This window comes from Dermacentor variabilis, chromosome 8 (genome assembly GCF_050947875.1).
Source record: "Dermacentor variabilis isolate Ectoservices chromosome 8, ASM5094787v1, whole genome shotgun sequence".
Classification (NCBI taxonomy): domain Eukaryota; kingdom Metazoa; phylum Arthropoda; class Arachnida; order Ixodida; family Ixodidae; genus Dermacentor; species Dermacentor variabilis.
Genome location: NC_134575.1, coordinates 18629122 through 18653988, shown reverse-complemented (window position 1 = coordinate 18653988; position 24867 = coordinate 18629122). Strand labels below are relative to the sequence as shown.

At 48.3% G+C, this 24867-nt stretch overlaps 1 protein-coding gene across 1 annotated transcript; it reads left to right on the top strand.

The window, feature by feature from the left end:
- The first annotated feature begins 383 nt into the window (after nucleotides 1-383).
- On the top strand, nucleotides 384-24048 carry LOC142590913 (uncharacterized). Its single transcript, XM_075703309.1, has 11 exons — nucleotides 384-400; nucleotides 4156-4286; nucleotides 7164-7258; nucleotides 8414-8566; nucleotides 11664-11892; nucleotides 13824-13980; nucleotides 15710-15816; nucleotides 17855-17990; nucleotides 21080-21256; nucleotides 22370-22495; nucleotides 23587-24048. Exons 5-11 carry the CDS (start codon nucleotides 11834-11836, stop codon nucleotides 23794-23796), a joined length of 972 nt encoding a protein of 323 aa, XP_075559424.1. The 5' UTR covers nucleotides 384-400; nucleotides 4156-4286; nucleotides 7164-7258; nucleotides 8414-8566; nucleotides 11664-11833; the 3' UTR covers nucleotides 23797-24048.
- Nucleotides 24049-24867: the final 819 nt, after the last annotated feature.

Sequence of the window (24867 nt, the reverse complement as noted above, 5' to 3'; positions counted from 1 at the left end):
ATATTCAGTGCCACATACGCAGTTGCACATGCTCCGTTGGCCGAAGTTGCCTATTCAACAAGAAGAGTCACTTACGTGCTAAATTACGCCCGACCCCCTTCCCCCTCCCGAAAGCGCGCACGGAGGGGGAGGCGGAATTCACTGAAATTGATTTAAGAGTCCTAAGTCGCTCACCAGGGTGGGTGTGAGTGAGCAGTCAGAAGCGAATAAAATAGCTGATGTATGTTTGAATTAAAATCGCATTTATTATGCTTTTAAAATCTCTTCCAAATAATGCATTTTCCCAACGCTACCCAGTTCACCTTACTGGGCACGCGGGTCTTTGAGATTATCATCATCAAAAGCAGGGTATGCGTCACACCCTAGCAAAATTCCGACGAAGAGGAGAAAGAAGACCAAGGTGAGCAAATAGCCGTTTCTGCTCCTTGCGCAGAACGTTTCTTGTATTTCCTACCAGTACTGTAGGTTTAACTTTACCGACAACGAAACTATCGTCATTTATATGGCAACCACAGGTTTATCACGGATCTCTCCGCATGTTCATTGGATCATTCGGAAGCTTACACTGGTAGGCTGCCCATCGTGCTAAGATTTCTATTGCGATAGCAATTATGTGGACGTTCGAATCTTGTTCACGCCGTCGGCGTTGGCGTGTTGTCACGCTATCAACGGCGCATATGCCGCTCGCGCGTGGAGGGTTCGAGGACCTCCAGAGACGCGGAGCGCGTTTGGCTGCATAAACGATAAAGTGGAACAGACTAGAGTGCCTCGACGTCCTCCTCGCCTGCCGCTCCGGAGGGGCGGGCGAGGAGAACAGTGGACGCACATTCGGCGCTAAGCTCAATCGCCTCGGTGGCGCAGCCAGTGTAGTACATCGCTCTGCCTTCTGGGGCTGGCGAGAGCGTTGTGAGCAAGCGCACCATAAGCACACTATATCGTTCTTGCCGATCTGCAGCGTCTATGCACAGGTCTTGGCCGAACGGGCAGTAAACATCAAGCTGATGGTGCCAGCATTTTGCTAGATGACGCCGACGCTTTGCCGTCGGCCTCATCTTCTGCACCACAGAGATGCAACGCCGTCCAACGCCACTGACGGCGTTCATCAGGCCAGCATTGTGAGACGCCTGGTAGCTGCCAGGGCGCTGTTTCTTCTGCGCGGCAGCAGCTGCTTCGCGTGCTTCGTCGCGCCAACATGTTGCACGCGAGTACGGTTAGAACTGCATCCGAGGATTCCTTGCACTTCGGCAGTGCTACTGGGACAACGACTTAGTGGGATCGTGGTGAAAAAACATAGTCCGCGGATAGCGTACGCTGCTGCGAACACCTCACGAAGTATTGCTGCCGTTCGCGGCGCGTAGAGCTCGCGCTCGGGGCACGAAATCATCTTTCTCTCAAACGATCTCTTTTCTACAGAAGCCTGCTCCTCATTCTCTTCTGGGCGCTTTACGTCGTCGTATATTCCCATACGCAGCTGCTGTTGGACAATAGCTGACGTCACTCAAGAAAGACGTTTGGATCAGTGCCCTTCTCTTTATTGACGAAGTTCAATAAACAGGCTGAAGTAAGCGAGAAATGTGCTTTCGAATTTCGATAATGATTACGTACTTCCGGAAGAAGCCGACTGTCGTCTGCTCACGCACGCTTGGTCGCAGCCGCCCGCGTAGGAATTAAACTTTGGCCAGCCTGCTTATCGGTGTCGTAGCCGGCAGGTCTCGCCAATGTCGACTACTTTTGAACGCTCAACTGGCTTCCAACCACACGAAACTTAAGGTCGTGACCACACGCGCACTTGACAGCGCGCGCTCCCTCCTGGCCACTCCTGGTTAGACGCCTTGGCAGACTAATTGAGCGCGCTTCGAAAAAGTGCGCAAGTTGGGGGCGGCTGCTATCCGTCGGTCAATCTGTTGAAAGGACAAAGCCGGTCCGCACCACGTAGCATGGTCAGGCCGTAGCATGTGAGCGCAAGCACGCACTCAAGCCCTGTCGTGCACACAGCAAACGCTACGCATGCGCACTGCAGTTGCATGTAACTGTGGTCTGCTAGGTACAGCGTAGATACCACGGCCGCCGCGAGGTGCCGCGACATGTCCACCGGTTAGAGCGACACTAAAGGCAAATATTAAGTCGACGTGGACCGTTAAAATAGCATTCCACAAGCTTCACAGCGCTTGTTTCGTGCCAAGGCTGAAGTTTACGAGAAAATTGCGTCTGAAAGTTCCGCATACCTCTAGCGCAATTCAACTCGTCCGCTCCCGAGCGGCGGCTCGTGACGTTGCATACGTAATCACCCCCCTTTGCTTCCGTCGGTGTGTGTGCGGGAGTGATTTCACTGAGAAAGGGAAGAGAAAAGTACAGCGCCGTTACTGCCTCTCGTGCGAGGGCACCTCCGCAGCGCTGTACGGGTGGGGGAAAGGGATAAAAAGATGCAGTGCCCACGCACTGTGGGAATCGATGTAAGCGAAGCCTTCCGTGCTGGATGCTTTGATTGACGATAATTAGCGGTGATGTTCACGGCTAAAGCTTAATTTCTTCAACGTTTAGGCTAACACAAGAGTGGTGAGTTGATGCTAAACGTTACCTTGCGTCCACCAGTGCTGTTTGTCTGCATAATACACAGAACACACAGGGAGAGGTGTTTGCTTCAGGCGTTGTTGTGCACCATATTTTATAACCTCTGAGAGGGTTGAGCGTTGTCATTGCCTCGCATGGCACATCGCATTGGGGTAGCAGTATTATACTTGAATTGGATTATGGGGCTGTACGTGCCAAAATTACACTCGGATTATGAGGCACGCCTTAGTGGCGGACTCCGGATTAATTTTGACACCGTGATGTTCTTTAACGTGTCCCGAAATCTAAGTGCACGTGCGTTTTCTATTTCGCCCCTGTCGAAATGCGGCTGCCACGATTGGGATCAAACCCACGTATTCCAGCAATGCCATAGCCGCAAAGCTAACGCGGCGGGCACAGAAGTGTTGATTTGACGGTCGACCGCTTCCGTAGTGTCTCCTGGACCCTGCGGTGGGCTTTAATTATTGCGGCTCTGCTTCTGCACGCCCTGCATAAGTTGCCCGCTTGATATATTTGCATGGCGTCTATTCTTCAGAAATAGCAGCAACGTACTGTACCGTACCTTGAACTTGAGGTTATCCAGCTTCCCCGCAACGCTGTTGTATAGCTCTAGGATTTCCTTGCCTTGTCACGTCACGTCCCCGCCCCCTTTGTGTGGGAACTGCCTACACTCCTCCCTCCCTCTCGATAGTTCTGTTTACGTCCCTTCTGGACTGGCACGTTAGTAGAAAGGGAAGCGCTGCAGTTTCTGCAATTCTTCTGATGGGATTCACGGATAATTACTGCTGTCATGCGGCTAATGTGGCGACGGCCAGGGAGCTCCAGAGGGCATTGTGCGCATTCGGCGCGGTGGGGTGAAAACGAGTTTCTCCCGTCGCCTTTCCTCTCTTACTCGCGCCTGTCATCTATATACACTCTCTGAACCACGCCCCGAGGTGGAGTGCGCGACAGCAGCCCACAGCAGCAGCAGCAGTGGGAAAGTCGAAGGAAGAGGCAAAGAAAGCTTCGCGTTAAAAAGAATAGGGGAGAAAGAACCGTGGGTGAGTAAAACGGCGCCCGACAGACGGCACTACAGTTTTCTGCACAAGATGCGTACGCGCGGCCATGGGGCAACCGAGCCAAGATAGAGCGTTGGATTCGCCGTTCGGCTGCTCTTGGGTCAAGTGGCACGGACTGAGTTTTTCTGAAGACAGCCGGCAGTGTTTGCGGCAGGGAGGAAGTTAAGGCAGCTCAAGAGCGCATGGATGCGACACAGCTGTGCGGTCTTCTAAACAAGCTCAGTTGCAGTAGCCGTTCACAGTATCGCAGTAGTAACAATTCGTGTAGCAACACACGTACAACAGTGGGACTAAAATAAGATGGTAGCAGGGCCCTTCGCACGCGTCTAGGTAACCTTATTCGTAAACAGCTTTGTTGTTGATGGTGGCAATAGTGATGATGATGATGACTATGATCAACAGACCCGTTTTTAAAAGGTCCCTGCTGGATCGCATCCACCATCATGCACGGGTTTCTCCGTGTAGAACCTAGTTGGCGTGGCTATTGGTGGTTTCATTGCGAAAACTGCACGCGTTATGTTCTCAGTGCAGCAGCGGCCCATCACCTGTTCCTAGGCACATTAAGCCCACCAGTCATGATAGTCACGAGGCTGGGACAACCGCAGTTGTCGGCTGTCCAATCGGAACGGTTCTTCCTGACCAGCCGTCTGACGAGCCGTGAGTGATCTTGCTTTTTTATTTTTATTTTGTGTGTGTGTGTGTGTGTGTGTGTGTGTGTGTGTGTGTGTGCGTGTGCGTGTGCGTGTGCGTGTGTGTGTGTGTGTGTGTGTGTGTGTGTGTGTGTGTTCAAATGTTCTGTGATGTTTCCTGCCAGCATTCACTTTCACAAGTCATGGTCATGCACCTCATGTTTTGCCGTGTTTGGAGACAGCTGAGCAAGTGCCGCAGTTCTCCAGAATTTATCATTTTGCTTTGTTTGACTATTTTGAGAAGACATTTATTTATTTATTTATTTATTTATTTATTTATTTATTTATTTATTTATACATACATTCATTCGTTCATTCATTCATTCAATGATATGGTTTATCAGCAAGTACAGTTTTAGCCCCTCTTACTGGGAGAAAAAAGCAATGTCGTTTATGGGCCAAAACCACAACCTAATTATGTAGCACTCCGTAGTGGGTGACCTCCAGGCTCATTTTCACTGCCTGTCCTTCCTTAACGTGGCCCTAAAAGTAAATACAGGGGCGTTTGTACATTTCTCTCCCGCCGATATGCGGCCGCCCCGGTCGGGAGTCGTACCCGCGACCTCGTGTTTAGCAGCACAACGCCATAGCCGTTAAGCTACCGCGGCAGGGTTCTTACTGCGGCAGCTTGGGCACTTGGGTAAGAACTTATAACCCTTATATATCAACATATCTATATATATATATATGTATCTACATAATCAGTTAAACAGTTCAGCCGATTTCTTTTCCACTCAGTAATACAGAGGTAGTCATAATCACCATTCTGCAATTTACCACCAATTTTGCGCGAAAGTTAATCATGATGTCCTCCGCGACCTTTCTTCCAGATTTCGAAAGAAAGGAGTAAGTAATATACGAGCCTGAAACTCTAGCTTGACTCTCCGCAAAGCTTAACGATAATATTATTACGATATCATCGAGCGATGCTCAAGGGACGAGCCGCCGCGAGAACGACGACGAAGTGGATCTGTGCCCTTGGCGCGTGCGAGTGTCGGCCTGCGGTCTGGCTCAACTTTAAATAGCCTGTATATAGCCTCTTTCATCTGTGTATTTCCGCACGTAACAATATTATTCGATTCCTCTTGCACAAGGAATGCTTCAGTAGACAGTTGAATGCTTTCGTGCAAAGAACCAAAGCACTTCGTAATATAGCGAAGTGCTCGGAGACTCCGAAATAACTCGCTATACCGGTCGTTTCGTTGTAGAGAGGCGTTCGTTCTAGAGACATTAGACTGCACAGCGCAAGGGATTCTAGTGTAGAATAGGAATAACGCTGTCCCCCGTAGCGTACTTCAATTCCAGAGAAGAGAAAATAAGGGTACGACGTAGGTTGTTTGAGCTCAGTACACTTCTAACCTTTCTGCAGGCGGACCATTGTCAAAGTTACAAACATACGTCTTGGGGAGTTCCTTTGACACGGTATACATGATGGTGGTCGCGCTACACGACAAGACAAATAGTACGAGCACGACCACGTAAAATAGCGATACCTCAGAGAAAGTTGACAAATGCTGGTCGGGCGATCGACATGCCTAAATGAAGAAAGCTTGCAGACACTTCGCGATGGTTTAGTCAGCTGCGACAGTTCAACAATTGGATGTTGATGCTCGAAAAAGACGCACACAAACGAAAGCATTCGAGACCCAGGCTACAACCTAACCGTGGCCCCGGCCGGGACACCCCACAGCATCATGTAGTTGCAAATCAAGTCAGATGTGGCCAGTCGCAGCAGCGCAGTGCCCCCGCCACACGCAGCACCCATGTTGGGCGCTGGTACGCAAAACGTTAGAAGATAACTGCGCAAAACAAAAAAAAAACAAAATAAAACCGGGTAAGAGACATAACATATTAAAGGCGCAGCCCGAAACGGTGCTGCGCGATCGCACGTGATCTGTCACGTGTACACCCTGTGATCGTGCGCCCGGGAAGGATTACCCTCCTCCTCTCCCTTCGCCCTCTCCTGCTGCGACGACCGTCAAACTGCGCTCGGTAACAGTTTTGCTTTACGCGTAATCACGCGTCGACGCAGCCAACGCTGGCAAAAAATGTCCTCAATGCAACAAACACTATTTGCGCTTTAAAGTGCACCATGCCTTTAACAACGCGAATAGCTTTTCTAGAAGCGTTAGAATATTCGCTCGGACTGACAATCATCGCCGATGCTTCCTGAACATATTTTTTCCCCTCCTATGTTGAGCTGCACGTTATTCAGGAACCGACGATGAACCTTGAGTGACGTAACTCCTACATTATTATCATATTAAGCGTTGACGCTCCTGTGTTTTGCTGCTGCTGTTTTTTTTTAAACCGAAACAAAAAGTATGGTTAGTGTTTATTTAGGTGTATCATTCTGCTTGACGCAATCGTCTAGAAGTCCCGATACAGTCCTGCTTTCTTTTCTACTTCTTCTTTCTTTGTTTTTACGCGCTGACACGTACACGATATTGACATGCGATTAATAACATTCCTTTAAATTACTTTTGTTGCAATGGGTGCAGAAAACCTCCATACGATTTTAATATATGTGCTGCCTTTATCGACCCCGTGGTCAGATGGCCATCTAGCTAACGCATTGAAAACGACTATCTTTAAGCATATTTATTCATCTATATTAACATATATTTATTTCTGTGTGGCTATATCGTTCATCTATCTTTCGCTTTCTATATTCATAAATATTTTTCCTTTTTTCCAGCTCTGTCTCTCCTTATCTGTTCATATATATATATATATATATATATATATATATATATATATATATATATATATATATATATATATATATATATATATATATATATATATATATTTCTCTCTCTTTTCTCTCTCTCTCTCTCATCAGAATATTTGAAGAGGCGAGGTTGCAGCTAATAGCTGCGGCTGTCATCTTGTTCTTCGTCACCCTCATCGCCCTCCTTGTCGTGGTTTTGAAACTAAGTATACGAGCTTTCTTTCTTCTTCCTCTTTTACTGCAACAGTAGTTATGAGCTGTAAAATGGAATTGGCGCCGCTCCGCTTTGTCCGTTCGCGTCACTTGTGCCTCCACACCAAATCCCACGGCATGATTGAAGAGCGTCAACCTAACCCCCCCCCCCCCCCGGATAATCTAAGCGACTTAGTTGCCCGTGGTCTCGCTTGTGCTAGAACACGCCGTAAGCGTGTTTATGACGAAATGTTTTCTTGTTCGAAATACCGTTTCATTCGAAGTTCTCTCTTTTTCCGTAGTCTCGATCATAGCGCATGCGTTTCAGACCTGATTATGCGAAGCACATTACCGCCAGTCTTCACTTGGAACGAAGCGCCAAGCGTGAAATGCGCACGAGACTGCTTAGTGCAGCACGTGACCTTTAGCATGTTGTTGTTGTTTTCGGACGAGATCGCCGAGCTAAACGGCGTTGCCAAGGTAACCTCGCCACGTGGCAGCGGCTGATTGGTGTTTCGCACGGTGGTGACTGAAAGAAGAGTCAGCTGTTCACGGGGGTGTCGCGACAGAATTACGCCACTGTCGTGAAGCGCGGAGTGCGGCCTTGGTTGAGCGTTTTAGGACTTAATACACTGTTAGACTGCACATACACCATTACTGTGACTCTTAGACTTTCTCCTTTTTTTAACAAAGTGGTGCTAAAATGGGCGTAAATTTGCGGCCCCGATGACTTCGTTGTGACGAGAGTTTGCGTGTGCATGGTTGACACAAATTCTGCAGGGACAGACAGGCAGAGAAGGTGTGATCCCTGGTCGTGCACTGGGGCTCTGTAAGATAGCAATAGAAAGCTGGCAGAAACAATGCGCGCTAACTAGACAAAACGTACTAAATGCATCATGAACTAGATAAAGGTTGTTGTTGTTGTTGTTGTTGTTGTTGTTGTTGTTGTTGTTGTTGTTGTTGTTGTTGTTGTTGTTGTTGTTGTTGTTGTTGTTGTTGTTGTTGTTGTTGTTGTTGTTGTTGTTGTTGTTGTTGTTGTTTCCGCCAGCCAGCTTGCAAAACGCGCGGGAAGTTAAGAAGGTCGTCACGCAGAGTTGCGAAGGAATGTTCGAACTACGGGCCAACTCTTCAACCGTTTCTTGCGTTTCTCGAAAACTCTTCCGCTGCAGAGCACGAAGCCTCTGACACCACGGCCGCGAGCGAGCTCACCTACCGCCTGCTGAACGCGACTTTCACGGCTGGACCGCCAGCGTCAGCGGTGGAGGATACGGACGCGGATACAGTGACCGACAGCACCAGCACGGCCAGCACGGCTCCGCCAAGTGAGAGCAGTCAGCAGCACGTAGTTCATTCGTGAGCGAGAGCAATCGAGGGGAATCCGAGTGGCTCGATTCTGTGTCAGCAATAGCCATGGTAAACCAATAGACAATGAAGTCAGAGAAATTGGTTTATTTCCGTCATTGTCGATCGTGCATAATGCAGTGAAATACAGTGGAAAAAATTCGTGTGGAAACCATCGAAGATTGTTGTCTGATACCGGTGTCACACGGTCACTTTCGTTCGTGATCAGGCCCGCTATCTGGGTGGAGTTTTTGAAAGTCCAAGCACACCAGTTCAAAGCACTTATGAAATTTGTCTAATCATCGAAACAAGTTGTGCTATAAAACTACTTTTTTTATTTAGACGCAATATGAATTCGTTTGTCATTGTGGGTAAGGCCATCATCATCAGCTGGTCGTCTGCAACTCTCAGAACTGCATGGTCGTAAGCCTACCAAGAGGCTGATCAAGAGGCTCGATCGCGATGCATGGATCCCGATTGTCCAGATTCGGATCGAGCAAGGTCGCTGTCCAAAGTGAGTGTTGTCAGGATTGGGGGCTCAATCCCATCGCTCGTAACCCGTTGTCAAGATTGGAGTCCGGCATGAATTAGAAGGTAGCTGGCCCTTGCCGTCGTCCAACTTATCCACGCCGAGGACGTTGATGAAGGGAAGGACTGTTTCTCATCGAGAACGAGGAATACGGGTTTATTTACAGTATTTACATGCAGTTCATCAGTCTAGCATGACTTCGAGAGAAAGTACGTCAGTCTAACACGACTGCTTGAGAGAGTGTCTCAGTCCAACATGACTACTTAAGAAAAGTGTCTCGAGCATCCGCCCAACAGCGGCCTATAAGCACTCAGTCCCCCTTGATTCCAAGGGGACAGAAACGTTCGTCTAGTCATTGTAAACACGCCGCCTTCACGCGACTCACACACACACACACACATACATACACACACACACACACACACACACGCACACACACACGCACGCACGCACGCACACACACACACACACACACGCAGGTGCATGGTCCGGAGCCGACGTCAGAGGGCCTTCGCAGCACTCGGAGCTGACCCGGGTAGCGCGCCCCGGTAGCACATTGTCTTGCGCCTTGGTCGGCGCGTGGGAAGAGCCCACGACGACGTTCCCGCGGCAACTCCCCCACCCGTAGCAGGTCAGGTCCGCGTTGGGGAGTTCGTTAACAATAGTTGGCCCGCCGAACTCATTCCGTCACAACGGCGACGAGGCTATAGCGTAACGGTGGCGGTTTCAGCACAAAGCCTGCTTCGTCAAACGCATCCTAGCTGAAGCGACGGAGAGTGGAGGACGCGCGTATTGTTCCCGACACAAAGTCGACTTAGTCACGCCGTGGCTAGAGGTTGGCGGCGGCGTTCCAAGATGAGGTTGCCACCGCTGGCATAAATGGCTGGCAAACTTGCACTGCAGCTGGCCGTCCTTAACAGTGTGTAGCAGCACTCGATCAGGATCGGGCCTGACTAGCATCTTAAGGGACCGTCTGACACCGGCATAAGTAACCTAATCCACGGGGCCATCCACACAGCCATTTGATCAAGCGTCTATATGTTAACCCATCCACACATTCTTTTGACGAACTTCTAGTGAAGCGCAAGAGTTTCAAGGAAATAGCGGAATCATCAGTGCAAATATGCGAAGGGGATTGGAGCTCGTTCATGAAGTCCCGAAATTTCACAAACTATGTCTCATTAAATCAAGGATTTAGAATAGATTACGAATCACTAAACAAATAACTGCAATTGACAGCGCAGTGATCACCAACCCTTCAGAAAGGTATTATGGCATCCTCATTACTATGGAATTCGCCTGTGCAAGGTAATGTTGCAAGATTCGCTACGAAGTTAATTGATTTACGTTTGTCGAGGTTCTCTTGCACACCTTCTTCTACACAAGAATGTACTTGTAGGGTATATGTTTCGTGCAAAAATGCTATTTCATCCTTTGTTCAGGTACACATATGTGTCTAAGCCAGCTTGAAACATATTCTTTCCGCTTGCGTGTTTGCGTGTGTGTGTGTGTGTGTGTGTGTGTGTGTGTGTGTGTGTGTGTGTGTGTGTGTGTGTGTGTGTGTGTGTGTGTGTGTGTGTGTGTGTGTGTGTGTGTGTGCGTGTGCGTGTGCGTGTGCGTGACGAAAAGAAACCGAGGACATAGTTTTGATTAGTCATATCGTAAGAAGCCAACAAACAAAGACACCAAGGACATCATAGTGGAAATTACAGGTACTTAATAACTGAATTAAAGAAACGATGAATAATGAAAATTAAAGTGGATGAAAAAAAGAACTGGCCCCGGGTGGAGTACGAATCAACGTCATCGCATTACGCATGCGATGCTCTTATCAATTGAGCCACAGCGGCTTCGTTTTCCCACCCGCTTTCTGGGGTATTTACGTTTATCTACTAGAACTAAACCCGGGAGTGTTGGCCAGTGCCACACCCCACGGCCTTGACGGCGGAGGTGGAACATCCATATATACATGACAATACTTTATATGAGTACTGTCCTTGCGTGTGAGCTGGTTAGACAACAGAAGAGCAGCAGCAGCCGTGGTCTGCAAAGTCCAAGAGGGCCCGCCTAGAAAGCCTCGATTTCAAAAATTGCAGGGTCTCTTAAGATCTCTCGTAAGAGATGAACGGCGAAAGCCTACTCTTCCTCCTCTTATCATTCGCCTCTTTCTCTTTGCCACTTCTCTTTCTCTTTTCTTTTAGTCATTACTGCTCACTAGTAAGAATTCGTAGTCATTTCTAATCAAGTGTGGTCATTACAAGCCGACTTTAGACATATTGGTCATCTCGGAGTCATTAGTAGTCATTATTAGTCATAACTAGTCATTATTAACCTCTACCAATCTCTATTATAACGTTGTCGTTATAACTTAACTGTCACTATCAATCATTTTTTCGTTGTTTAATCTGTCTTCCTATGGCGCGATGACGCTTCGGCGAACACTCCGGCGGTCAGGTCTGCCGACACAGACTTCCCCACGAGCCTATATAGAAAGGCTTTCGCCTTAAAGGAAAGCGTGATTTGGTTTGACGCGCACCCCTCATTCCCAGGACCGATCCTGGATCGCCAGACTCTGCTGTGCACGTACGGAACGCGAACGAACCAGAGCACGCTGTTTCCCGACGACGGGCTGTGCGACCTGATCTTCTTCGACTCGATCTACAAGGAGAACCAGAACCTCCGGTGGGCCGCGGCGACTTTCGGCGGCAACTTGCGCAGAATGCTAGACGTGACCTCGAACTATCGGTCGACCGAGTTTGGCGTGGCCTTTGCGTACGAGTGAGTCTGTTTACCCTCGCTCATTCCGGCAGCAAATGGAAACGTCAATTTTATCGAACGGTGTTTCGTTCTGTTAAAGCAAGAGACGCCAATCTGTAGGCCGAGCCTTGCAACAGTGCTCCGATAACCTGCTTAGTGCCAGGCACTTTCTTTGTGCGTGCGTGTGTGTGTGTGTTTCGCTTAATTTTCGAACATAATATTCTGGTGGACGAATCTAGGCGTTCTAGGTGGAATCTAGGCGGTAATCTAGGCGTTCTGTTCGTGCGTATAGTATTCAAGCATGATACTGCGGAAAGGTTTCCAAAAATTTTAGGCTTTAATCAGAACGCGCACCTCAGCTTTTGAATAATAAGTCGGAAAAAGCGGCATGGCCTGCAACGGAATTCACAATCGTTCGTGAATTCACGATCGAGGTTTGTTTTCCTGAAGCAAAGTCAAGGCTCTGCTGCTCCACTTGCTCTCGACTATATATACTGGTACGAAGCACAAGGACCAGCATAAGTAATGTCCAAGCTGTCACTGGGGCGTGATTATTGTAGTCCCTACTTAGCTCCTACTGATCGATTAGATCACAAGACGTGGTTCAATAACGTGCACGAGCTGCTGGCATCGCATTCTTTTTCTTTCCTTCTTCTGCAATGATAGATGCTGTAAGAGCTCTTGAGCTTCATTCGCGGCGGTGTCGCAGGTCATTCTCGTAGCAGCTACCCGGTAATGATCATAGTTCATACCGTTAAACCAAAGAACAAGTAAAAGCATCGACGAAGAGACAGCTCCTCAACCGGCACCAAACACAACAGGTTCTCCTTCGAAAACTCGCCGTGGTGGCTCAGTAGCTTTGGCCGTGCGCTGCTAAGCCCAAGGGCACGGGATCGAAACCCAGCCGCGGCGGCTGCCTTTCGATGGGGGCGAAATGCAAAAACGCGCGTGTACCGTGCATTGACGTTAGAGATCCCCAGGGGGTCAAAATTAATCCGGAGTGCACCCCCCCCCCTCACAACGGCGTGCCTCATGATCATGTGGTGGTTTTGGCACGTAAAACCCAAGCCTTTTCATCATTTTCTTACTTCCGAAAAAATATTTGCTCCCACAAACAGCGTCTCCAGGACGTGTTTCTCATCGATTGAGGTCATAGCGCTGGATTCACAAGGACAAGAAAGACGACAGGGCGTGCGCTAACTATCAACTGATTTTATTTCAGAAGAGCATGGTAAGGATTGCTCCGTCATGCTTAGAAATACGGATAAGGTACCGCGGGGAAATCGTCGAAGTAAACTCGATTGCAAAAGAAAGTGCTAACTGCGTCAACGCCCCGTCGATTACTCTGAGTAGAAAAGAAAGTGCACATCTAAGAAATGTAGGTGTGCGCGCGCGACGATTTCCGCTTGTTTTTGTCGGTGTAAGTACACCATGGGGAGGGGGGGGGGGGGGGAGGCTCTTCTGAAATAAAAGCAGTTGATATAGTTAGCGCATGTCCTGTCGACTTTCTTGTCCGAGTTAATCCGGCGCTATGAACCTCAGTTATTGCGACGAACCAACTAGTCCATAGATCTGCACTTCTGTGTTTTACGTTGTCTGAAATGCGTGAAAATAAATTTCCTTGCGCGAACTGAAATTGCTCCGTTTCGGTCGTAAGTTGTGGTCGTTGTCGCCGTTGTCGTTGTCGTCACCGTGGTTGTTGTCGTTGTCGTCGTCATGGTTGTGGTTATTGTCGTCGTCGTCGTCGTCGTCGTCGTCGTCGTCGTCGTCGTCGTCGTCGTTGTTGTTGTTGTTGTTGTTGTTGTTGTTGTTGTTGTTGTTGTTGTTGTTGTTGTTGTTGTTGTTGTTGTTGTTGTTGTTGTTGTTGTTGTTGTTGTTGTTGTTGTTGTTGTTGTTGTTGTTTTCGGGCGCCGCCTATACCCCGCGTGTGCTTGTCCCGTTGCTCTCGTCAGGAACCGCGCCAGCCTGCGTACCGAGTTGAACAAGACGAGCACGACGAACCCGCTGGAAGTGTTCTGGAGCCGAAACATCCCCAACTTCGGCATCGTCGACGTGCCTGCCGTGGGCGCCGGCTACAAAGAAATCGGCGAGGTGTACAGGGCGCTCAGGGTGAGGAGACGTTAGCATGCGGAGTCACGTGATGAGCACGTTAAAGCCGTACGAGTGACGCCGCAGACTCTGAGCGCGCCCCTTTGCATTAAACTGGTGATTCGTGAGCTGTTGCCCCGCTAGCCGGCGCGAAAATATGGCGTACTTCATTGGGGTATGCACCTCCCTCCCTCCCCCCCTTTTCTTCTGACGTCACGTGCATGCCTAGTCGCGAGCTGCTCCATTTCAAAAGAGCAATGGTATTGCACCATAAACTCACGTTTATATCCTACTTGACTGGTAACCTAGTTATTGAGGAATCAGACGAGTAGTACACCCTTAGCGGAATGAGAAGAGCAAAGCTTACCAACTTATATTGCGATCCTCATTGATTCAACCGAGTCAGTTCCTCGGAGCAGCACACGGTATTGCCCCCCAGAGAAAGGGCATACTCGCTGACACCGCTCTCTATCGTATAACGTAACTCGGATAGATTCTATGCTTCGAACGAAGTTCGAAAGTGAGGCTTTATGGTATAGCGTTATTGATTGGCAGATTGATGTGTGCAGGCATGCTTCCCGCGTCTAGCCAGAGGCTGTCGCCGCCATTAGAAAGAGCGTCGTCGTGGATCAGACTCACTGGTACAATGTAGTGGGTTCGATTTCCAACCGCGGCAGCAGCGTCCCGATGGCGGAATAAAAGAACGTTGATGTTTACTAAAGTTCGGGTGCTATGTAACGCTGCAGGTGGTCAAAAAATTAATCCGATGTTCCCCGCGACAGCGTTGCTTGCTGTGGACCGTTACTGCATATTGCCAACCATTCACTCCATTTGAAATTGATGGCGATAAGTGCGTTATTGTTCTTAAGGTGCTCATTTCCACTCCAAGACTTATTAGAGCTGTTAGAAGGCTGGCCTAATCAAGCTTCCCAAAGTGTTTTTCTGTTTACTGATATCGTAAAGCAATACCACCTTATAACCTGAATGCGCAGTTCGACAGGGAACCGCTGTCTGTGTCACAGCCGGCGCTACCACTGGTCTTTCCGCTGACCATTGGCAAACGACAAACCACCCTCACCATCAGCCCTCCCAATCGCCCAGCGCAGTATTGCACAACAAAAACGACGCCGGGAGATGCCGCCACCCACACGTGTCGGGAAATATGTTATCAATTTATGGAATGCCCGATTGTACATTACATTACTATACACATACCTGATATAGGTATATAAAACCTGGCTATCTCATAGAATAGTGATGGTTGGGGCTAGTTGGTTTCGCGCTGCATCACACGCAGTCTGATTATCTCAAGCAGGCTAGGTGAATAATTGTTGCCGCCCCGTCTTGAAGGGAAAGCCAATAGAAATCACCATCATCATCATCATCATAATCATCACCATGAGCTGTGCAGAGGCGCAAAACAGCAGAGTGCTGTTGCAAGACTGACTAGTTTCTTCCAGTACAGCAATCGAAGACGTCATCAAAACAGCACCATAACAATGCCGTCAAGTATCTTTTAGTGCTGTGGGAGACTTCGTCAGCATAGACCCATACGCAACAGGCCACGCTGTGCAAAAGTTTCATCACCTACCTGTAGTAACTGCAACTGCGGCAAAACGGTTGCTCGGCGTATGCGACGTGCCACTGCAAGAACTCACATATGCCTCCCTATAACGTATGATTTCAAACTTCTCGTTACCCTGCGCCCTTACTTAAGGGTGAGCTTGTATTGTTTTTATTTTCCTTCAAGGAGCTGAGCAAGGCAGCCAACAAGAATCCCAACTTGCTCAAGCCTCCCCAAATTGTTCTCGGCGCCGTACCAATTAATCACGGAGACTTTTACGGAACCCAAATGAGGCAAGTTTCACGCGCGCTCCATCAAAGAGAACATTCAAGCTGTAAATTTACGCTGTCTGTGTGAGCTTTACTGAACGTTATTTTATGTCCTACAGTCTGCAGTGTTGCGTGTTGCCTTCGAATTATATACAAGGTGTTTGCCTGCACTAGTGCATATAAGATTTAACCTATGAGCGCACGTATTGAAATTCACGAAATACCAGATATTTTAGACGTGGACAGCAGCGCTTGTGGCGCCATCTGTCGATACTGAATGCAGCCATAATGTAGAGAACCATTACAAGTGTTATTGCAACGACGACAGATGTGGCTACATTATACTGCCGGCATAAACGCATCGGTAGAAATGAAGCAGTTAATGGTGCAGTGAGCATTTCGACGCTACGCAAAGGCGTTTCTAAAGGTTTCAGGCTGAAGAACGTATCAAGCAAATATCACCATAAGCGCTGCTGCTGCCGCCTATACTTCCGGTTTTGCGGTATTCTGCAAACGGCAATACTTAGTATCAATCGTCACTTACAGTGCATACATAGACGAGAGACAAAAAGGGCGGCGAAGACAAGCGCTTGTCTTCGTCGTCCTTTCTGTTCCTCGTCTATGTATGCGCTGTAAGTGACTATTGATACCATGGCAAACCAACTAGCCCGTACCAAAACTTTGCTTCGGCAGTACTTAAGTGGACAGGCTAAAGCACTTTATAATTTGGCAGACGATGTTCCTTTCATTAGCGTATTACGAGCTCAAACACTAAAAAGATTCTGCTGACGCTACGCAGGTAATTACAGGAGTACTGACATACTGTTGTCCCGTTATACTACGACAACTACTGCAATTAATCTAAAGGAAGCCCAGTTTCAAGCGGACATCTTCGCTGATAAGTATGTCGTCGCCGACATTCGCCCCCACATACTAGAACGTTCCTACACCCCTCCGCCTCAGCTCACAAAAAAATTGATGGCAGCGCCGTCTGGCGACAGAAGTGGTTACTGTTCTTCACTGCCACTCCACGGCAATTCTTAAGAAGCGTAGCGCCTTCTTCAGTCGAGGGATGGCGCTGTACTCAAATCTGTGCACTGGATGAGGAGCTTCGAGTCAATTACGGTTCAAGAATACCGGGGTCGGCTCACTTCATCGTCCTCATCTTACGCATGCAGCGGGGAAAACCACAAGCCAACCAGCAAACAATACCGTGCGACACAACAAAATCATGCGTGGCTTTGCTATATTGCAAACACCAGGGAACAGCGGAGCTGGGGGAAGGCCAGTAAAGTAGTGCCAAACCGCACACTTAGTCTAACTTTTGCTGAGCTTCCCCCAACTACGCTGATCTCTGGTCTTTGCGATAGCAGAGCCACGCATGTTTTTTTGTTGTTTTTTTCACTGCGAGAAAGAGGACCGCCAAAGCGAGCGAGCCAGTTTTTATGGGAGAGCAATGACGTCGCACCATCTGTGTTCCCACCGCGCCGCTCCTTCTTCCCCGCTAGGCTCTATCCACCCTCGAAGCGTCGCTGTGCTGCGCAATGCTATTTTTGTACTCTGCTTTCACTCTTTCTCATCTCTCTCTCCCCCAGCTCGGCGAAGCTGCGGACATCAAGAGAAACCCATCGAGGTTCTAACAGCTCCACTGTAAAATACGCTGTCAATTCATGCGACGTTAATCCCCTCCCAGTTAGCATCGTATGAGTGTTCGAGAAGCAAGAGAGAAAAATGTCTGATTTATCATTTTTTGCGTGAAATACACATATAAACCCTAGAAAAAAAAAAGGAGCATGTTTGATTGCTGAACTAAGGTACATTATCGAAGAATTTCTGATCGTTGAGTGTCATATAGGAACAGTGAACGTACGGTCTCAAATATATTTTTGCAAGTATGCGGTTTTGATGTTTGTGTGGGCTGGCGCAAGCTCTATTTGTGACTAAATCACAGTTTTCGAGCACCTTTAACCTGCTCTCACATTCGCCTAATTTGAATTCGACATCACGGAAAATAGCGCTTCATCCCCTTCGTAGTCTCAAACTTGTCTACACGTTCTCGCAGGGACGTATTCGTCCCCACGCTGTTCATCTCCCAGGGTCACTACGCCTTCGGGGACTCCGAGATGCTCGACTGCAAAGTCGTACCACCCACGGTTCTGCAGAAGACCACCCTGACACCCGGGTACACGTATGACCTGGTGAGCACCTACCGAGGGGGGGGAGAAATTAAATTATTTAAATTATGGGGTTTTAGGTGCCAATACCACGATGTGATTATGAGGCACGCCGTAGTGGGGGACTCCGCAAATTTGGACCACCTGGGGTTCTTTAACGTGCACCTAAATCTAAGTACACGGGTGTTTTCGCATTTCAACCCGCCTAAATGCGGCCGCCGTTGCCGGGATTCGATCCCGCGACCTCGGGCTTAGCAGCCCAGCACCATAGCCACTGAGCAGCCGCGGCGGGTGAGGGAGAAATGGCGACGGAATGTACTCAGGGGACACGTGACCACATTTTGCTGAGTCGAGCAAATTTCACAGCGTCAGCTGTTAAGAGCAAGCTTTCAGCGCGGGCCCAACTTCGATGCCGCCTATTCAAACGCACGTAAAACGCAAAAATGCTTTTCTGAGATAACCCTCGGACCGGTTTCAATTAAACTTGTTTCATATGAGAGAGGTGGTTAAATTGTAGTAATTGTTGGAGCAAAATTTTGATTTAGAGCGACATTTTTTTTTTTTTTGCAGAAGTTGCCAAAAATTGTTAGGTCGAAAAAAATATAGAAGCAGGACGCTTACAAATTCTTAACTCTGCACCCAGAACAGATATCTCAGTTATTTAAACTGCATCCATTTGAACACCCAAAGCGAACAAATTTGATTTACCAATTTGTACCTTAGGTGAATTTGTTACGGCCTTTACGAGGGTTTCGCGAGAGTCCTACATTAGTGGTTTACTTAAGAGTCATGTATAACAGAACAATTAGGTGCGCATTAGATGTACAATCGCCCAATTTTTTAACCTGAACGCGCGAGCATCGACCGGCCAGTCGATAAAGGACAAAAAAGCAGGTGGGGTGGGGTCCGGTTGCCGGAACAGCCTGGCAGAGGGAAGCTGCATTGGACTGTGCATTGCGCGCACGCGCGTATTCTCGCACACTTCGCCGCTGTACTCCGTTATACGGCGCTTATCGACTGGCCGGTCGATGCTCGCGCGTTCAGGTTAAAAAATTGGGCGATTGTACAATCAGATGCAATTTGCAGAATTGTGATTTAGTTTTTTTTTTCATTGCTCAGTTACAGAGTTGTAAACTTTATAACTTTGTTTTCTGAAACTTTGCGATTTTCAACAATCTTTTGCTAATAAATGGATGGCCTAAATCAAAAACCAGCTTCCAACAGTCACTGCATATCAATCTTTTACTTTGATAGCAACAAGCTTCATCAAATTCGGTGCAGTGGTTTCCGAGGAAAATCGATGTCTCCTTTCGTATGTATCTAGATAGCAGCCCCCGAGCTAAAGCTTCCACTTAACAGCACTGCCGGCTTCCGGTTCGCCGATTTCGCGATACGGGTCACGTGTGTCATGTGCCGCACGCACACGTGACCAGCGTCAACCTTTAAAGAGATCCTACGCGCTCCTGCAAGGGGAGCCTGCGGGCGAATTGTTCGAACTATCGCCACGCGGAGCCTTTACATTGAACTCGACAAAACCGGGTATAGTCGACTTGTCGGGCTGAGCTTTGCCTGTCGTGTTCATGTAAACTCTAGCTCGTCGGGCGGAGCGTACTGTCGAGTCGGGCTGACCCAGCTCCATTGCACGAGGTAGGCTACTAAGCTCGACTTGCATACAACGCGCATGCGCACACTGTCGGGTCGTGTCGAGTCGGCTCGAGTCGGGTCGACTCGCGTCGTTTCCCAGCCGACAGAAATGAGAGGGACGCGTCGTGTTCTCTCTACGACCTCGCTGGCAAATGCTGCAGCAAATATGTCGATTACAGACGCTCCCGCGTCGAGCTGTCTGAGCCGGACTTTCGACTCGACTCGATCTCGTCGAGTTTGCGCAAATGTAGACTGCGCCAAATGATAATAATTTCATTTTCGTTTGAGCGGCACACGGAGGGTGCACAGATGAAAATCGAAAGGGAAGCTATTGCATGATGGTGTCTGAGACCCCTTTACAAGGCAAGACAGCAATCGTTTAACACATTGAAATCCGACATAGTTCTTCGGGAAAACAAAAGGCGCATGGAAATATACAAATCAACATATGCTCATAATAGGAGGTACCTATATTACCTATACAAGTGGTAATAATGAAATATAAAAAATAATTCATATGTACAGGCAAATAAAAGCAATTCATTCTCTTTTACAGTTATACATTTCTTCCTCTGGAAAAAATAGAGACTAGCATAGAAGTAGATTGTTTTTTTTATATATCTTGCTTATTAAGGTAGTTCAGTAACTCCGGAAGCAAGTGCATCTGCGTTTGAGGTACAAAAGTGGGGCGCGAGTATGTCATCGTCCAGATGTCTGATGACCGTGAGGCGTACTCAATAACCTTTGGCTGTCAAATCTGCAAGTGCGCCTGGAGTAGTTTCAGAATTCTGAATGCCCTGTTTATAACGTTTCTCTGGGTTAAAGGAGTGCGTGTTATGCGCGATTATAATGCTTGAGGAGCGTTTTCCGTTCAACGTCGGCTATATGCCAAACCGCTTCTCCTTTTCTTCTTTGAACACCTACATTCGTTGTACATTTGTTAACGTAGTCGCTAATGTAGTTGCGGTTGTAATGAGAGAACAATAACTTACATGAGACATAAAGTCGTATAATAAGACATGTCGAGGTGAAATATTGCAGGACAGAAAAATACGCTTTGTACGCCCACTGTTGATGGTCGTAACCCATAGCTCGCAAAATTTTAAAGTCATTTACTGGTCATCAATCTTGCAATAAATTTTGTTAAATCGCGCCTGGGCGCGAAGCCGGGCCGAATGCCTTCTCAGAGTTGCTGATAGCCTTCGTGCAGATTTGAGGGGCTCGGGCGGTGACTAAAGATCGCATTTGAAGGTCATTGCGGCTGCTAAAGTATTTGCATTTCTGCATGCTCTGTTCTTGATTTGCGTGCCTCATTAACAATTTGCAGAGACCTGGTAACATGTCTTAAGGTAAAGGACGCGCCCGGTACGCAAGGAAAGCATCGTTTGTAGTAGTCGTGCCTCTGTCGAAGTGCGTGCCCTTCCTTGCGCCAGTGTTCAAATTATGTTCGACGGCGTGTTGTGATCCAGGCCGGGGCGACGACTGCCCTGCGGCAGGTCCAGATCGCCGGCGGCTCTGCCCGCTGGCTTGTCTCGGTCGGCATGAAGGGGCGCTGGTCCACTGCCTATGACGTCACAACTCCGCTGAGCATCGGGTCCCGCTGCAAGCACGTCGTCGGTGCTGTACCCTTCGGAAATTACGCTCAGGTACCTGGCCCCCACTCAGTTTCACTTAAGGTTGATTTATGATACAATTCTTTAAATGCAAATGACGTGTTGGCAAGTGTCCCGAAGTCAAAGAATCTCCCCGGGACCGTTAGATATTATGTACAACGATATGCGAATTCTATATAGCACTTGACCGAAGAAGGGGATGAATACAAATGAACACACGCAAAATTATCTGTGGCAACGCGAACACAATAACTTATACAAAACGAAACGCTGTGAATAGCACAGATCAAGATTGCAGACACGGATGTAGTGAAACGCGACATCGCGAAACATGCGACATTAATTTATGGAAGTGATGTTTGAGTATGTATTTAAATGAATACAGGGGTTAGGAAGGACCTCATCATCAGTCACAGCGATAGCTGACGCGGGCTGCTTAATCTTCACTGGCTCGGAATGGTTCAACCGTAACCAAGCGCCACGTACGAGAAATACGTATGCTTCAAAAGAACTTGAGTTTCACCTAGTTGGTGTTTACTGCACGTCATATCAACCGCTAATAGAATATGAAGTGAGGGAAAGAAAAAAAACACACACACATAACGACGACACGAAGGACACCGCCCGCGTCGTCGTTTTGTGTTTCCCTTTCTCCGCCTTCCTTCTTTCATTAGCGGCCGGCATGACATGACGTATACGAGACATATAGGTTGGCGTATGGCCTGGTTGGGTGGGGCTTCTAGGTTCAGTTTCAGTTTATTCTCCATTCAGTAACAATGAGTAAGTAACAAATAGTACGCAGGTGAGAGTCTCAAAGTAAATGACTCCAATGGGACCTTCGATGTTATTCACGCATGTGAATAAGATCATGATAAAGTCAAACGCCGGTTCACTGCTAGACCCGTGAGGATGCCTAAGGTGCCCCGTGCTGTCACTTTGGTTCAACTGCAAATTTACGTTGTTGTTGTTGTTGTTGTTGTTGTTGTTGTTGTTGTTGTTGTTGTTGTTGTTGTTGTTGTTGTTGTTGTTGTTGTTGTTGTTGTTGTTGTTGTTGTTGTTGTTGTTGTTGTTGTTGTTGTTGTTGTTGTTGTTGTTTCTTTAGGCCATAGCTTTCTCTCGATAACTTTCGACTCTACGCGGGCGCAGGTCTGCCGGGACCCCTCTCTCCGACCACACCTGCGGTACGACGACCACTACCACGCCATGGAGACAAGCGACGCAAGCAAGCAGCGCATGTTCGTGTACGACAACGAAAGGGGCCTCTGCGAGAAGGCACGTCACCGCTCGAGCCAAAAAGACCGTGGCTCGCGTGCTCTGTCGCGCACGTTATTTTGCCAGCCGCGGAGACAGCCTGCAGGGACCTACGATATCTAGTTGGCTAAGCCTAAGCCTATATGAACTAACTTAACTAAACTACGTTTACCCCTTTATATTCTCTATACTACACCTGCGCAGCGTCTATAGCCGCTCCGAAACATTCCTCTTGAGTATTTCATTTCCTTTGGTCGGTAGGTTTTCTGTATACCTGACCCAGTACATTAGAACGTCTGTGGACTATCATTCGCTTTCGGCCATATTTTCTTTATCGAACGTAGTGTGTGGAGTAGTTCTACAATATATCGGCAGCAATCGGTTGTTATTCTGAGCGCAAAGCATATTGTGTTACATTGGCTGCTGCTTCCAGAACTTCTACAGGCGATTTTCTTTCTGGTGGAGCGGCTGCGAAAGAGGCGTCTACGGGTGGCAAAATTGGTCTAAGTACGCCTCCAAACAACGTACCAAACGGCTGCTTAAATCTATTCTATACGTCTCGGTTTGTGACTTCAACATTATGCGCACCCGCCGTGGTGCGGTGGCTAATGCGTTGCGCTATACCAAGCCCGAGGGCGCGGGATCGAATCCCGGCCGCGGCGGTCGCATTCCGACGGGGGTGAAATTCAATATACTCCCGTGTACCGCGTAGTGGCTGCACGTTCAAGGAGCCCCAGGTAGTCAAAATTAATCGGGAGTCCCTCACTTCGGCATGCCTCAATTCAAATCGCGGTTTTGGCACGTAAAAATCCTGGACTTAGTTATTTTTTTTAACATTACGCACTCCCCCTTTCCCAAATTAGCTAACCATGCAGCGCGAAAATTCATATATGTATAGTGTCTGCGTGTGTGTGTGTGAAAAAGTTGGGAGAAAGCGCTCTGTCCAGGTTCTTTTATTTCTGTTTTGTACTCGTGTGTGAACGTGCATTTTTGCACTAGTTGCTAATACGGGTTCTCAATTCCCCAACACGCCTATCGTTCAGCACTTTCAACGCGTTTCCCCAAGAACGGGTTGCGATAATTCGTTCTCGCGTTTCATTTCGCGCCCGCAGCTCTGCAGGGTGAAGTCCCAGAACCCCCAGCTCCGGTTCGGCGTCGCCGTCTACGACCTCGAGTACGAGGACTACGCCGACGGCTGCTCCGACCTGAACGCGTTCGGTGCTTTCAGCAGGATCAAGATGGTCCGCCGGGTGGTCGACTACTACGGGTCCCTGCCCGCCGACGCGTCGGACTGCGAAGACGCCGTGCCGTGCGTGGCGTGAACGGACTCAATGACGGAGCACCAATGGTCACGTGACCTTCTCAAGACGCATCGTGAATAGAGTTCGCTATCGCTGTTTTTCCGGCTGTTCCATTAATGTGGAAAGTCAGGCTAGTTGGTGATCAATCATCGTACCTTGCTGGGTGAAGCAGCGCACTGACGCGAACACAGCGAAGACACACAAGAACGCAGCGAGTGTCCTGTATTCTAGTGTGTCTAATAGACGCGTGTCCGTGTCGGTGTGCTGCTTAGCCAGCAAACCCGCCGTGGTTGCTCAGTGGCTATGGTGTTGGGCTGCTGAGCACGAGATCGCGGGATCGAATCCCGGCCACGGCGGCCGCATTTCGATGGGGGCGAAATGCGAAAACACCCGTGTGCTTAGATTTAGGTGCACGTTAAAGAACCCCAGGTGGTCGAAATTTCCGGAGTCCTCCACTACGGCGTGCCTCATAATCAGAAAGTGGTTTTGGCACGTAAAAACCCCAAATATTAATATTAGCCAGCAAGATATGTCGTTCCATTCTCGCAACAGCGCCAACCTGTCTTGTATTTTGCCTTCTTGACGTCCTCCGTCTCTTCTCGCCGTTTGCGATAATTTGTGAAAGCCAGCTGGAGTGGTAAATGTATTGCTGTTGATTCGTGTGTGTTTGTTTGTGTGTGTGTTCTACTGCGCGCATCTTATGTGTTGGGTTTATACACACTTCTTTTATACGCGCACTTATGGCGTTTAATGTACATTCTATTGCGCGCATTGAAGCAGAAGTACCTTATTCACGTAAAGCCGGATCGTTTTCCAATCTCGGAGGCTACGCTTTAGCGTTCCACGTTCGTTGTTGAAATTGGAACTGAATGCAAGTTTCATGAACCACGTAGCCCGCGTGCAGGTAAACTCAATTTATAGGGAACGAACGCCGAATTTCTCATTTCTTTAAAAAGAGAAAGAAAAATATAGATTTATATTAGGTTTCGGAAATGGAAATGCACGTCCCTACAGATTCGCACTGGCGCGACCCGACTTTTACCCTGACGTGCTCGCGCTATTAACCACTTCACTGACCTCCGCTAGAGGTCG

Bases quoted from the DNA above. Each gene is read 5' to 3' on its own strand.
- LOC142590913 (XM_075703309.1), top strand. From the start codon at position 11,834: ATGCTAGACGTGACCTCGAACTATCGGTCGACCGAGTTTGGCGTGGCC. The intron at 11,893-13,823 runs GTGAGTCTGTTT...TGCTCTCGTCAG, and splicing joins GGCGTGGCCTTTGCGTACGA to GAACCGCGCCAGCCTGCGTA. The intron at 22,496-23,586 runs GCACGTCACCGC...TCGCGCCCGCAG, and splicing joins AAAGGGGCCTCTGCGAGAAG to CTCTGCAGGGTGAAGTCCCA.